The sequence below is a fragment of the Ranitomeya variabilis genome, chromosome 6, assembly GCF_051348905.1.
Source record: "Ranitomeya variabilis isolate aRanVar5 chromosome 6, aRanVar5.hap1, whole genome shotgun sequence".
NCBI lineage: Eukaryota > Metazoa > Chordata > Amphibia > Anura > Dendrobatidae > Ranitomeya > Ranitomeya variabilis.
In genome coordinates, this window is record NC_135237.1 from 415,727,468 (window position 1) to 415,742,488 (window position 15,021).

At 42.5% G+C, this 15,021-nt stretch overlaps 1 protein-coding gene across 2 annotated transcripts in view; it reads left to right on the plus strand.

Moving 5' to 3' along the window:
* LPIN2 (lipin 2) overlaps window positions 1-12,973 on the plus strand; it is a 97,643-nt gene extending 84,670 nt beyond the window's left edge. For both annotated transcript variants that reach the window (XM_077270307.1, XM_077270306.1), the window contains exons 18-20: window positions 5,250-5,364; window positions 7,109-7,212; window positions 10,510-12,973. In XM_077270307.1, the coding sequence (XP_077126422.1) occupies window positions 5,250-5,364; window positions 7,109-7,212; window positions 10,510-10,654 (364 nt within the window). In that variant the 3' untranslated portion in view covers window positions 10,655-12,973. The remainder of the gene's footprint in view (window positions 1-5,249; window positions 5,365-7,108; window positions 7,213-10,509) is intronic.
* Window positions 12,974-15,021: the final 2,048 nt, after the last annotated feature.

Below are 15,021 nucleotides of genomic sequence, written 5' to 3' on the forward strand. Positions count from 1 at the left end.
TGTGGGGTGGGCCCTAATTCCCAAGGACGGAATAGTACGTCCAGCACGATCGGCCGCGCTCACGGGGGGAGCGCGGCCGATCGCGGCCGGGTGTCAGCTGCCTATCGCAGCTGACATCCGGCACTATGTGCCAGGAGCGGTCACGGACCGCCCCCGGCACATTAACCCCCGGCACACCGCGATCAAACATGATCGCGGTGTGCCGGCGGTACAGGGAAGCATTGCGCAGGGAGGGGGCTCCCTGCGGGCTTCCCTGAGACCCCCGGAGCAACGCGATGTGATTGCGTTGCTGCGAGGGTCTCCTACCTCCTATCCCTGCAGGCCCCGGATCCAAAATGGCCGCGGGGCTGCATCCAGGTCCTGCAGGGATTACTTCCGGGTGCCGTGCAGGTGCTTGTAAGCCTGCACGGCTGTAAGTGAGATCGGTGATCTGACAGAGTGCTGTGCACACTGTCAGATCACCGATCTGTAATGTCCCCCCCTGGGACAAAGTAAAAAAGTTAAAAAAAATATTCCCACATGTGTAAAAAAAAAAAAAAAGAAAAAGAAAAAAAAAATCCTAAATAAAGAAAAAAAAGGAATGTATTTATGGAAATAATATTTTTTTATCTAAATAAAAAAAATCAAACAATAAAAGTACACATATTTAGTATCGCCGCGTCCGTAACGACCCCACCTATAAAACTATATCACTAGTTAACCCCTTCAGTGAACACCGTAAAAAAAAAACAAACAAAAAAACGAGGCTAAAAACAACGCTTTATTCTCATACCGCCAAACAAAAGGTAGAATAACCCGCGATCAAAAAGACAGATATAAATAACCATGGTACCGCTGCAAACGTCATCTTGTCCCGCAAAAAACGAGCCGCCATAAAGCATCATCAGCGAAAAAATAAAAAAGTTATAGTCCTCAGAATAAAGCGATGCCAAAATAATTATTTTTTCTATAAAATAGTTTTTATCGTATAAAAGCGCCAAAACATAAAAAAAATGATAGAAATGAGGTATCGCTGTAATCGTACTGACCCGAAGAATAAAACTGCGTTATCAATTTTACCAAACGCGGAATGGTATAAACGCCTCCCCCAAAAGAAATTCATGAATAGCTGGTTTTTGGTCATTCTGCCTCACAAAAATCGGAATAAAAAGCGATCAAAAAATCTCCCGTGCCTGAGCATGTTACTAATAAAAACGTCAACTCGTTCCGCAAAAAACAAGACCTCACATGACTCTGTAGACTCAAATATGGAAAAATTATAGCTCTCAAAATGTGGTAATGCAAAAAGTATTTTTTGCAATAAAAAGCTTCTTTCAGTGTGTGACAGCTGCCAATCATAAAAATCCGCTAAAAAACCCGCTATAAAAGTAAATCAAACCCCCCTTCATCACCCCCTTAGTTAGGGAAAAATAAAAAAATTTAAAAAATGTATTTATTTCCATTTTACCATTAGGGTTAGGGCTAGGGCTAGGGCTAGGGTTAGGGCTAGGGTTAGGGCTAGGGTTGGGGCTAGGGTTGGGGCTAGGGTTGGGGCTAGGGTTGGGGCTAGGGTTGGGGCTAGGGTTGGGGCTAGGGTTGGGGCTAGGGTTGGGACTAAGGTTAGGTTGGGGCTAGGGTTAGGGTTAAGGCTACAGTTAGGGTTGGGGCTAAAGTTAGGGTTAGGGTTTGGATTACATCTACGGTTGAGAATAGGGTTGGGATTAGGGTTAGGGGTGTGTCTGGGTTAGAGGTGTGGTTAGGGTTACCGTTGGGGTTAGGGGTGTGTTTGCATTAGGGTTTCAGGTAGAATTGGGGAGTTTCCACTGTTTAGGCACATCAGGGGCTCTCCAAACGCGACATGGCGTCCGATCTCAATTCCAGCCAATTCTGCGTTGAAAAAGTAAAACAGTGCTCCTTCCCTTCCGAGCTCTCCCGTGTGTCCAAACAGGGGTTTACCCCAACATATGGGGTATCAGCGTACTCGGAACACATTGGAGAACAACTTTTGGGGTCCAATTTCTCCTGTTACCCTTGGGAAAATACAAAACTGGGGGCTAAAAAATAATTTTGGGGGGAAAATATTTTTTTTTTATTTTCACGGCTATGCGTTATAAACTGTAGTGAAACACTTGAGGGTTCAAAACTCTCACAACACATCTAGATGAGTTGCTTAGGGGGTCTACTTTCCAAAATGGTGTCACTTGTGGTTTTTTTTTTTACTGTTTAGGTACATTAGGGCTCTGCAAACGCAATGTGACGCCTGCAGACCATTCCATCTAAGTCTGCATTCAAAATGGCGCTCCATCCCTTCCGAGCCCTCCCATGCGCCCAAACAGTGGTTCCCCCCCACATATGGGGTATCAGCGTACTCAGGACAAATTGGACAACAACTTTTGGGGTCCAATTTGTCCTGTTACCCTCGGGAAAATACAAAACTGGGGGCTAAAAAATAATTTTTGTGGGAAAAAAATGTTTGTTTTATTCTTACGGCTCTGCATTATAAACTTCTGTGAAGCAGTTGGTGGGTCAAAGTGCTCACTACACCTCTAGATAAGTTCCTTAGGGGGTCTACTTTCCAAAATGGTGTCACTTGTGGGGGGGTTTCAATGTTTAGGCACATCAGTGGCTCTCCAAACGCAACATGGCGTCCCATCTCAATTCCTGTCAATTTTGCAGTGAAAAGTCAAACGGCGCTCCTTCCCTTCCGAGCTCTCCCATGCGCCCAAACAGTGGTTTACCCCCACATATGGGGTATCAGCGTACTCAGGACAAATTGTACAACAACTTTTGGGGTCCAATTTCTTCTCTTACCCTTGGGAAAATAAAAAATTGGGGGTGAAAAGATAATTTTTGTGAAAAAATATGATTTTTTATTTTTACGGTTCTGCATTATAAACTTCTGTGAAGCATTTGGTGGGTCAAAGTGCTCACCACACCTCTAGATAAGCTCCTTAGGGGGTCTACTTTCCAAAATGGTGTCACTTGTGGGGGGTTTCAATGTTTAGGCATATCAGGGGCTCTCCAAACGCAACATGGTGTCCCATCTCAATTCCAGTCAATTTTACATTGAAAAGTCAAATGGCGCTCCTTCGCTTCCGAGCTCTGTCATGCGCCCAAACAGTGGTTTACCCCCACATATGGGGTATCGGCGTACTCAGGACAAATTGTACAACATCTTTTGGGGTCCATTTTCTCCTGTTACCCTTGGTAAAATAAAACAAATTGGAGCTGAAGTAAATTTTGTGTGAAAAAAAAGTTAAATGCTCATTTTTATTTAAACATTCCAAAAATTCCTGTGAAACACCTTAAGGGTTAATAAACTTCTTGAATGTGGTTTTGAGCATCTTGAGGGGTGCAGTTTTTAGAATGGTGTCACACTTGGGTATTTTCTATCATATAGACCCCTCAAAATGACTTCAAATGAGATGTGGTCCCTAAAAAAAAAATGGTGTTGTGAAAATGAGAAATTGCTGGTCAAATTTTAACCCTTATAACTCCCTAACAAAAAAAAATTTTGGTTCCAAAATTGTGCTGATGTAAAGTAGACATGTGGGAAATGTTACTTATTAATTATTTTGTGTGACATATCACTGTGATTTAATTGCATAAAAATTCAAAATTGGAAAATTGCAAAATTTTCAAAATTTTCGCCAAATTTCCGTTTTTTTCACAAATAAACGCAGGTAATATCAAAGAAATTTTACCACTATCATGAAGTACAATATGTCACGAGGAAACAGTGTCAGAATCACCGGGATCCGTTGAAGCGTTCCAGAGTTATAACCTCATAAAGGGACAGTGGTCAGAATTGTAAAAATTGGCCCGGTCCATAACGTGCAAACCACCCTTGGGGGTGAAGGGGTTAAAGAAAAATAAGAAAATATATCTGTTTTTCATATATTTTATATCCTCAAAGGACCACTAAAAAAACTTGAATTGTGTTCCTCTGTTCCATATTAAAACATTGTATCTATTGCTCATTTTTCCTGTAACTGGGGTTGGTATATTAGCCCCGGTTACAGGGGAATTTCACCTTGATGACTGGCTCTCCTAGGACACCTTAGCTCCTGTCGTCTTCTGACACCCTGTGTTAAAATGACCACACGGCTGCGGAGGACAAAGTACTGACTGCTTCCTAATCTGTGTACACAAGCGCTGGTTCAGCACATATGTATGTGTATACTGCGATTTAGACAGTAAACCTAGTAATAAATCTTGTTTATCTTCTCTTTTCTGGCTGTGTGTGACAGAAACTTCCCATCCCCACAGGTGCAACATCTTGTGTTAGCTACCTAGACTGCATTGCTGTTTCAGAACGTCAGAACAGGGTAAAGTGTGGACCGCCTGGATGTATAAAATCAATGGGCAGTACAGAAGTGAACGGCGCGGGACACTTAGAGTTTTAAAAAGCACCAAAATTAGTAGTTTTCAAGATCTAAAAGTTAAACACCATTAGCAAGTCAGCCCACTGGTACCATTTACAAAATGTGTTTCAAGTAGAGTTTTGCAGGACCTTGATCTGGCATTGACACAGAACTTTGTGGCAGTGCGTAGTTTCTTGACCAACGTTCATATGTGAGTAAACTGGGTGCCGCTTTTCATGACCTCGCGGAGCTGAGTATTCACACTATGTCTATTGCCAGCATTCCAGTGCAGAAAGTTTGCTATGCCATGGAGTATGTTTATAAGTATGCATGATTATGGAGTAGAGCCACTTACTGCTCCTGGAGAAGCACTACATACCATCTACAACAAATCAGCTGCCATCTCTTCGCATTTACTCTCTTAGGATCGACAATTTTAACAAACAAGCAAGACTCTCTAACTATCGAGGTTCAGAAGTCCTTTATTAATGGGAAGTCAATAGGACACGGGAGTGGAAAATTTGCTTGTGATTCTACAATGCCTGCTAGAATTATACCGTATACCAGAGATTAAGGCTATGTGCACACGTTGCGGATTTTGCTGCGGGTTTGACGCAGTTTTCTATGCGTTGTACAGTACCATGTAAACGTATGGAAAACAAAATCCGCAGTGCACATGCTGCGGAAAAAACGCGCAGAAACGCAGCGGTATTTTTTCCGCAGCATGTTGCTTCTTTGTGTGGATTTTGCAGCGGTTTACACCTGCTCCACAATAGAAATACCTGCGGATTTACCAAAAACAGTGCGGACAAATCCGCACACCAATCCGCAACGTGTGCACAAACCCTTATACTGTAACTTGTTCATCCTTTTTTTTTTTTTTATTATTATTTTTCTTTCCTTTAGGGAGGTCATAGAAAAGAAGCCTGAAAAGTTCAAGATTGCTTGCCTGAATGATATTAAAAACCTGTTTGGTCCACATCAACAGCCCTTTTATGCGGCTTTCGGAAACCGTTCTAATGTAAGTACTGTACTTAAAGGTTGAACTTGATGGACCTAGGCCTTTTTTCAACCTAATGTAACTATGTACTAATTATTTTCTCCCTGTGCCTGTGGAGCTGCTGGCATTTTTTTTTTCCTATGCTAGTCATTAAAGGGCATATCCCCTTTCAAAAGATTTGGCCATAGGCTCATGTACCTGCAAAGAAAAAAAAAAAAGACAGACGTTTACTTACCATTTCCTGGGTCCAATGCTGAGTCTCCGATTCTTCTCCCATCTGTTTGTCTGCAGCAGTGGCGTCACTGACGGCTCTGCAGTCAATCACTGAGCTCAGCAGCTCTGCTTGTTGTAGACCACATAAGCCGCTGGTGTCTCGGCAGCTAATGCTATTGGCACATTGAGGCCGCAATGCTCTGCCATAGTTATCGGTTGTGAAGATACGGTATACTTATTTCTTAGAAACTTGTGCTCTCACTAAAGGGATATAACCTCTATCAACGCAACAGAAGAGTTTGCAGATGAAAAGAATTGTTGAACCTTGAAGATGGTCCATATAGCAATGCTGTGTAATATTTTCCATATCGGTGTTTATTTTAATGAATTAATAATGCAGCCTATGATAAGATATCCCCCGAATTGCAAACCAAAGCCCCACAGTAAAGCTTTGACCCCCCAAAGTCACAATTTGAACAGCATATTACATTGGTTTGAGTGCGTCTGAGTGTGTAGTCTATAAAATGATACATAAATTCATCACATAAAAAATATCACTAATTAAAAAGCGATACCCATGATTATGGGACACCACAATCGCAACAGTCACTATACATACCAGCAAAAATAAATACTCTTGGATCTAAGCTGTGATGATTTTTTTGATCCAAGGTTCCTTTTGTTGGTATGTATAGCGACTGTGGGATCTGTTTTTAATTACTCCTGGTATACATTTGTGTTAGTAGCGTATATTTGTAGTGACGGTGCACTTACCGTAATTGTTTGATTCCGCAGTTCCTAAATATGTTTGTTCAGTAAATCTGTTTCATTCTTCCATGTCCGTATAAAGCGTGGCCGCTTCATAGCCTGTGTTATGAATGTAGATTGTGTGCTGGAGGAACCATTGTGTCCTTATATAAAGTGTGATTTTAAAAAATAAATTGTTCCCTGAGCTGCAATATTATAAAACCCCACTGAAATATTGGTTGTGGTTTGTGGACGTGTGTATGACAAATGTGCAGTCTGGTGTATAGAATCCATATGTGCGCAGATCATTACATTAACTGCTGTGTATATGTCCGTGTCATTCTCCAAGTATACATGTTCTCACCGCCCATGCATGTATTCCAAATAAATGAGATAAATAGATGTGAAAGTTATATTGCCAGAGACTGCAAGAAGAGACTTCCAAGCTGGGCTTTATTTCTTCTAGTACTATCTCGAACAAAAGTGGAAGGAAGCCAAAGCTTATCAAACACAAGGGATCCCCCTGGAAGTTTACGTGGTGTTCAGCGTCTTCCCATTTCCCCATGACTCAGTGTTTCCTGAGGCCCGCCGCATGGGAATAGACGTTATGGCTCTGGCTTGCTGTCCAGCTTCTGTGTTGAAATGTTTATATCTGGATGCTCTTAAAAATAATTTCCTCATCGCTGACTATTAACTTTGCCTGTGCTTTTCACTGTACGGAATGGCAGTTTAATCTAATTCACTGTGACTTTGAATTGGAACATCTTAGGAACAGACTCTAATATACAGTGTATATGTCTTATAGGATGTTTTTGCTTATATGCAAATTGGAGTCCAAGATTGTCGAATATTTACTGTCAATCCAAAAGGCGAATTAATACAAGAGAGGACAAAAGGAAACAAGACATCGTAAGTCTCCTCTTGGGCGGCTAATATGTGTGTAATGGATGTCATAGCGTTAGAGTTGAGGTTTTCTATTGATCTACTGACCAGAGTCAAAACCAGGCAGCCACGGTTTCTTGCTCTTCCCTGATCTCGTAATTTGCTGAACACATTGGACGGATGGACTATTGCAGAAGGGCTTCCCAGTGTCGAGGCTTTTTGGAGTTTATATTGCGATTGTGATTACATTTATCCTGGATTTAGCCAGAAGATATTTCCTGTGTTTCATGAAAATTGTAACTGTAGCCGGCACACTGTTTAGAATCAGGTTTTGTTTTTGTTTTTACTCTGCACTGTATGGAACTTATTCCTGTTTTTAATCAAAATGCCAGATTTATGAAGAAAATAACACTCAGGAGGATCACAGTGATCACTCCTAAATTTAGATGCTCCTGAACTGTGCCATTAAGGTACATAAACTAGCGGTTTCTTCTAGATTTTGATGTCTGCACATTGATGGATCAGCAACAATTAACTTACCGTATATACTCGAGTATAAGCCGACCCGAGACCCCTAATTTTGCCACAAAAACTGGGAAAACTTATTGACTCGCGTATAAGCCTAGGGTGGAAAATGCAGCAGCTACCAGTAAATGTCAAGAATAAAAATAGATACCAATAAAAGTAAAATTAATTGAGACATCAGTAGGTTAAGTGTTTTTGAATATCCATATTGAATCAGGAGCCCCATATACCCATATAATGCTCCATACAGTTCATGATGGGCCCCATAAGATGCCCCATATACTGCTCCATACAGTTTATGATGGGCCCCATAAGATGCTCCATATTAAAATATGCCCCATATAATGCTCCACAAATGCTGATTATGGCCCCATTAGATGCTCCATAGACACATTTGCCCCATATAATGCTCCACAAATGCTGATTATGGCCCCATAAGATGCTCCATAGAGATATTTGCCCCATATAATGCAGCACATGGCCCCATAAGATGCTCCATAGACACATTTGCCCCGTAAAATGCTGCACATATGCTGATTATGGCCCCATAAGATGCTCCATAGACTATTATGCCCCATATGCTGTTGCTGCAATTAAAAAAATATATATATATACATATTGACATACTCGTCGCTCAGGCCCCCGGCACTTGCAATATTCACCTGTCCTCGTTCCGGCGCCGCTGTGTCTTCCGCGTCCTCTGCACTAACATTCAGGCAGAGGGCGGCGCGCACACTAATCGCATCATCGCACCCTCTGACCTGAGTGTCACTGCAGAGGATGCGGAATATGGAGCGGCGCCGACGGTGGAACGGGGGACAGGTGAATATCGTGTACTGCCCCCCGTCATACTCGCCTGCTCCTGGCGCGGTCCCTGCATGTCCCTGGTTCTGCGGGCGCTGACAGCTTCTACCTGCATTGAGTGGTCACATGGTACCGCTCATTACAGTATTGAATATACGGCTCCACCCCTATGGGAGTGGAGTCGCGTCCATATTCATTACTGTAATGAGTGGTACCATGTGACCGCTCAATACAGGAAGAAGCTGTCAGCGCCCGGAGAGCCAGGGACGTGCAGGGACCACGCTGGGAGCAGGTAAGTATGTGACAGCCGCTGCTCCCCCTCCCCTGCCGATCCCTGAGAATGACTCAAGTATAAGGGGCAATTTCAGCCTAAAAAATGGGCTGAAATTCTCGAGTATATACGGTAGTTAAAGCAAAGACAAAAACTCACTCAAATGAGCAAATCTCTTACCCATTTTACAATATTACCGTATATACTCGAGTATACGCCGACCCGAGTATAACCCGATCCCCCTAATTTTGCCACAAAAAACTGGGAAAACTTAATGACTCGAGTATAAGCCTAGGGTGGGAAATGCAGCAGCTACCGGTAAATGTCAAAAGTAAAAATAGATACCAATAAAAGTAAAATTAATTGAGACATCAGTAGGTTAAGTGTTTTTGAATATCCATATTGAATCTGGAGCCCCATATAATGCTCCATAAAGTTTATGATGGCCCCATAAGATGCTCCATATTAAAATACGCCCCATATAATCCTGCATAAAGGTTAATAATGGCCCCATAAGATGCTCCATAGACACATTTGCCCAATATAATGCTGCACAAATGTTGATTATGGCCCCATAAGATGCTCCATGCAGACACTTGCCCCATTTGCTGTTGCTGCGATAAAAAAAAAAATCACATACTCACCTCTCCGTCGCTCAGGCCCCCGGCACTGACTTAGTTCCGGCGCTGCTCCATCTTCAGCGTCTTCTGCACTAATGTTCAGGCAGAGGGCGTGCACTAACCACGTCACTGCGCCCTCTGACCTGAGCGTCACTGCAGAAGACTCTGAAGACGGAGCGGCCACCGGAACGAGGAGCAGGTGAATATCACGCAGCGCTCCCCCTCCCCGTTATACTCACCTGCTCCTGGCGCTGTGCAGTCCCTGCTTCCCCGGCGCCGGCAGCTGCTTCCTGTGCTGAGCGGTCACCGTTAACTGCTCATTACAGTAATGAATATGCGGTTCCACCCCTATGGGAGGTGGAGCAGCATATTCATTACTGTAATGAGCTTTACCATGTGACCGCTCAGTACAGGAAGAAGCTGCGGCACCAGGGACCGCGCCAGGAGCAGGTGAATATAATTAGACAGCCCCCGCTCCCCCTCCCCTGCCGACCCCTGGGTATGAGTATAAGCCGAGAGGGGGACTTTAAGCCCAAAAAAATGGGCTGAAAATCTCGGCTTATACTTGAGTATATACGGTATATTTAAATTTTTTGTTTGTTTGTTTTTTTTATAGAAAAGTGAGTTTCTATAAGGTATAATAGGAATAGATAAGAAATTGTATTTTTTTTTGTAATAGAAAAAAAGTGGCAAAAATATTTTACACATACGGTAATTGGTTGAGCCTTTATTGATCCATTTATTTAATCTAGTTCAATCCAGTCCTCCCAGAGGTAAAGGAGTACTTGTATTTTGGATATTTAGGGAATATCCATGGGGTATGATAGACGCCGGTTCCATCTGTAGAACATGGGCCGGTTTTGTTCCACCTGAAATGGAGAGAGGCCGCGTGCTGCAGCCCTCTGTTCATTTTCTCAGGAGTACTGAAAATTTCCGAGCAGGTAACGTGTTTTTGTTAGACATTTATAGCATACCTAGTGATTGAGCCAGAAGTATCCAAGATGGGGAGAGTCTTATAACTGATCATGATGGAATCCATCGTGCTTGTAATATTAGTTTGAGCGTGAACATTTCTTTGACCATTTGCTTTCTCCCCGTGTCCAGGTACACCCGACTAAGTGAGCTTGTCGAACATGTGTTTCCTCTGCTGGACAAAGAGCAGAACTGTGCTTTCTCTTGCCCGGAATTTAGTTCTTTTTGTTACTGGAGAGACCCCTTGCCAGAACTGGACATGGCGGACTTGACGTAAATCCGTCCCGAGAATGTCTGGGACTATTAGTGGACGTGAAATCATTTCGGTCGGCAGTCGCTTACCCGGAGTATTATTGTCTGTTGTTTCCAATGCCTTTATCTCACTTTGTCTTACAGTCGATTAGTAATTTGTAGCCAGTACAGATATTGTATCCTATCAATATATTCAGGGAAAATGTTAGAAAAAAAATGATTTAGTTTTTATTACAATATCTTAATTCACTGTAATTTCAGTTGTTCCTGTGAAAGAAGCATTGCACATTTTATCTTGTGTTCAAGCATACCTTAAAGTGGAATTGTCTTTCTCGGTCATGTTGTGCCTCTTTGACCTTTTTTTTTTTTTTTTTCCATCTTTAAAGCCATTGGGGTGTAGCGTCTATTGCAGGGCAATACGCTTCAGGACCCACAAGCGATGGAGACTTTAAGTACGTAGCGGAAACAGCACGGCGTGCGCTTATTATTATTTCCTAGACAATAATTAATTTTTCGACATCTGTGAAAATGCTTCATCCAAATATGTATAACAATGCAATTATTTATTTTACCTGCATTTCAAGCCTCTAACACATGCACTGTTTATGAAGTTGTGTGTGCAATTCTTGATTTAGGACTGTCATTTGAAGCAAAAACACTTTTTTTTTTTTTTTTTTTTTTCATAAACGTTAAATGTTATGATTTTGAGTTAACATTTCATCCTCATGGTACCGAACTTTCACCCTGTTGTACTAAATGAAGAAATGACTGCCGGCAGAGTCTTTTGTGCAGAATTGTGTTCACATACCATTAGTATCAGGCAGTAAGTCTCCTTTGTCCACTATTGAACACTCTATTCTTAAGATTGTTACAGGTGCTTTCCCAAATAAAAGATTTACAATTGTTTTTTTTTAAACAGGAAATGTTCTACCTGTGAAATGTAATTCTGCTTGCATGTAATACACTTCAGTGCAGGCAGCTCGATTTTTTTTTTTTTTTTTTTTTTTGTCCTTATTTGAAGGGCTCATGTATAACTTGGCTGAGTGCTATAGGATGTTTTATCACATAGCATTAGGTCCAGTGTTATTCTATGGGGCAGCTCAGACCTGCGATTATTTACTCATGCCGATTTAGCACGAGAAAAAAATTGCAGCATGCTGTGAGTATCCAAGAATTGGATCACACTCACCCTTACAAGTCTATAGGTGCGTGTGAAACATCGGACTGCACTCTGATGTCATCCGAGGGCAGTCCGATTACTGCAGATGCTGGCAATAGAGGAGATGGAGAATGTACTTTCTCCGTCTCCTCTGTACCCGTGCTGCGATTCTGTCATGCAAGAGGATCTGATCACAGTGCACTGACACTTGGCTCAAACTGACAGTTTGGGCCGAGTATCATTTGCATAATCGGCTCTGATTCTCCCGCACGAGAGAACATGCGCTCGCGTGACCCCGGCTTTAGAAGTCAGAAAGCTTGCTAAATGGAAGATGGGCCGCACTAGATAAAGCAGCATGCGCTGTAGCATATTACATGCAAGCTCTGTGAGAAATGGTCGATATGTAATAGGGAATTGAAAATCTTTTATTTGTACTAATGCACAAAGGTGTACAACGCCTTAAATTAATCAGCTGTAGAGAAAGAACACACTGAGCCAGTAACACTAAGAAATGTATAATAGTATATGAAGTAACCAATGGCAACCCATCAGCTGCTGCGTTTCATTTGTCTGGTGCAAGTTCGACAGTGGCCGTAAGTGTCTGATCAGTTGCTGTGATTTAGTGATCCCCTCCCAGCCATATTGGTAAGTGATCCTCTTTGATTACTCATCTGTTTAGGTACTGCCTGTTTTACAGTGGTAAAAAATGATATTTGATATCCTGAAGTAGACCCATCCATTTTTACTTTTGAAACTCGCCTGTTGAAAAAAAAAATATTTTTATATTACTTTAAAGAAATATATATTGGAGTTAGAATTAAGCTGAAAGTTCTGCAATTATAAAAGTTGCAGAGTGGTAGCAATATGACTAATGGGAAATTTTGGATTAAGATAAAGGAAAGCAGTTTGGAAGGTTCTGTATCATAATTACAGGGTACAAGCCAACATTGCCTGACTAACCTACACTTCACTGGTGCCGGCTGTGGTTATTTGCAGAAAGTATGCAATAAATCTTCCTCACAGCCAGCAAGAACTCATTGTGCACAATTATTTTCTTTCTAAATGTCTTAACTTCACATGAGGTATGAGTCTACTTTTACAAAGTGAAAAATTGTGAAAAGAATTTAATTGTGGTAGGTATTCTGTTCAATTCAATCCAAATAAAGTGTTCTAATATTTTATATATTTGATCTGTGTATTGTGCTTCATTGTATGGGTACTAGAAGTGTCATGCGTGCATGTATGGATATATATATGGATATACACTCACCGGCCACTTTATTAGGTACACCATGCTAGTAACGGGTTGGACCCCCTTTTGCCTTCAGAACTGCCTCAATTCTTCGTGGCATAGATTCAACAAGGTGCTGGAAGCATTCCTCAGAGATTTTGGTCCATATTGACATGATGGCATCACACAGTTGCCGCAGATTTGTCGGCTGCACATCCCAAAGATGCTCCATACAAGGCAGGATGGATCCATGCTTTCATGTTGTTTACGCCAAATTCTGACCCTACCATCCGAATGTCGCAGCAGAAATCGAGACTCATCAGACCAAGCAACGTTTTTCCAATCTTCTACTGTCCAATTTCGATGAGCTTGTACAAATTGTAGCCTCAGTTTCCTGTTCTTAGCTGAAAGGAGTGGTACCCGGTGTGGTCTTCTGCTGCTGTAGCCCATCTGCCTCAAAGTTCGACGCACTGTGCGTTCAGAGATGCTCTTAGGCCTACCTTGGTTGTAACGGGTGGCGATTTGAGTCACTGTTGCCTTTCTATCAGCTCGAACCAGTCTGCCCATTCTCCTCTGACCTCTGGCATCAACAAGGCATTTCCGCCCACAGAACTGCCGCTCACTGGATTTTTTTTCTTTTTCGGACCATTCTCTGTAAACCCTAGAGATGGTTGTGCGTGAAAATCCCAGTAGATCAGCAGTTTCTGAAATACTCAGACCAGCCCTTCTGGCACCAACAACCATGCCACGTTCAAAGGCACTCAAATCACCTTTCTTCCCCATACTGATGCTCGGTTTGAACTGCAGGAGATTGTCTTGACCATGTCTACATGCCTAAATGCACTGAGTTGCCGCCATGTGATTGGCTGATTAGAAATTAAGTGTTAACAAGAAGTTGGACAGGTGTACCTAATAAAGTGGCCGGTGAGTGTATATAGATATATACAGTGCCTACAAGTAGTATTCAACCCCCTGCAGATTTAGCAGGTTTACACATTTGGAATTAACTTGGCATTGTGACATTTGGACTGTAGATCAGCCTGGAAGTGTGAAATGCACTGCAGCAAAAAAGAATGTTATTTCTTTGTTTATTTTTTTTTTAAATTGGGAAAAGTATTTTCAGAGGGTCATTTATTATTCAACCCCTCAATCCACCAGAATTCTGTTTGGTTCCCCTAAAGTATTAAGAAGTAGTTCAGGCACAAAGAACAATGAGCTTCACATGTTTGGATTAATTATCTCTTTTTCCAGCCTTTTCTGACTATTTAAGACCCTCCCCAAACTTGTGAACAGCACTCGTACATGGTCAACATGGGGAAGACAAAGGAGCATTCCAAGGCCATCAGAGACAAGATCGTGGAGGGTCACAAGGCTGGCAAGGGGTACAAAACCCTTTCCAAGGAGTTGGGCCTACCTGTCTCCACTGTTGGGAGCATCATCCGGAAGTGGAAGGCTTATGGAACTACTGTTAGCCTTCCACGGCCTGGACAGCCTTTGAAAGTTTCCTCCCGTGCCGAGGCCAGGCTTGTCCGAAGAGTCAAGGCTAACCCAAGGACAACAAGGAAGGAGCTCTGGGAAGATCTCATGGCAGTGGGGACATTGGTTTCAGTCAATACCATAAGTAACGTACTCCACCGCAATGGTCTCCGTTCCAGACGAGCCCGTTAGGTACCTTTACTTTCAAAGCGTCATGTCAAGGCTCGTCTACAGTTTGCTCATGATCACTTGGAGGACTCTGAGACTGACTGGTTCAAGATTCTCTGGTCTGATGAGACCAAGATCGAGATCTTTGGTGCCAACCACACACGTGACGTTTGGAGACTGGATGACACTGCATACGACCCCAAGAATACCATCCCTACAGTCAAGCATGGTGGTGGCAGCATCATGCTGTGGGGCTGTTTCTCAGCCAAGGGGCCTGGCCATCTGGTCCGCATCCATGGGAAGATGGATAGCACGGCCTACCTGGAGATTTTGGCCAAGAACCTCCGCTCCTCCATCA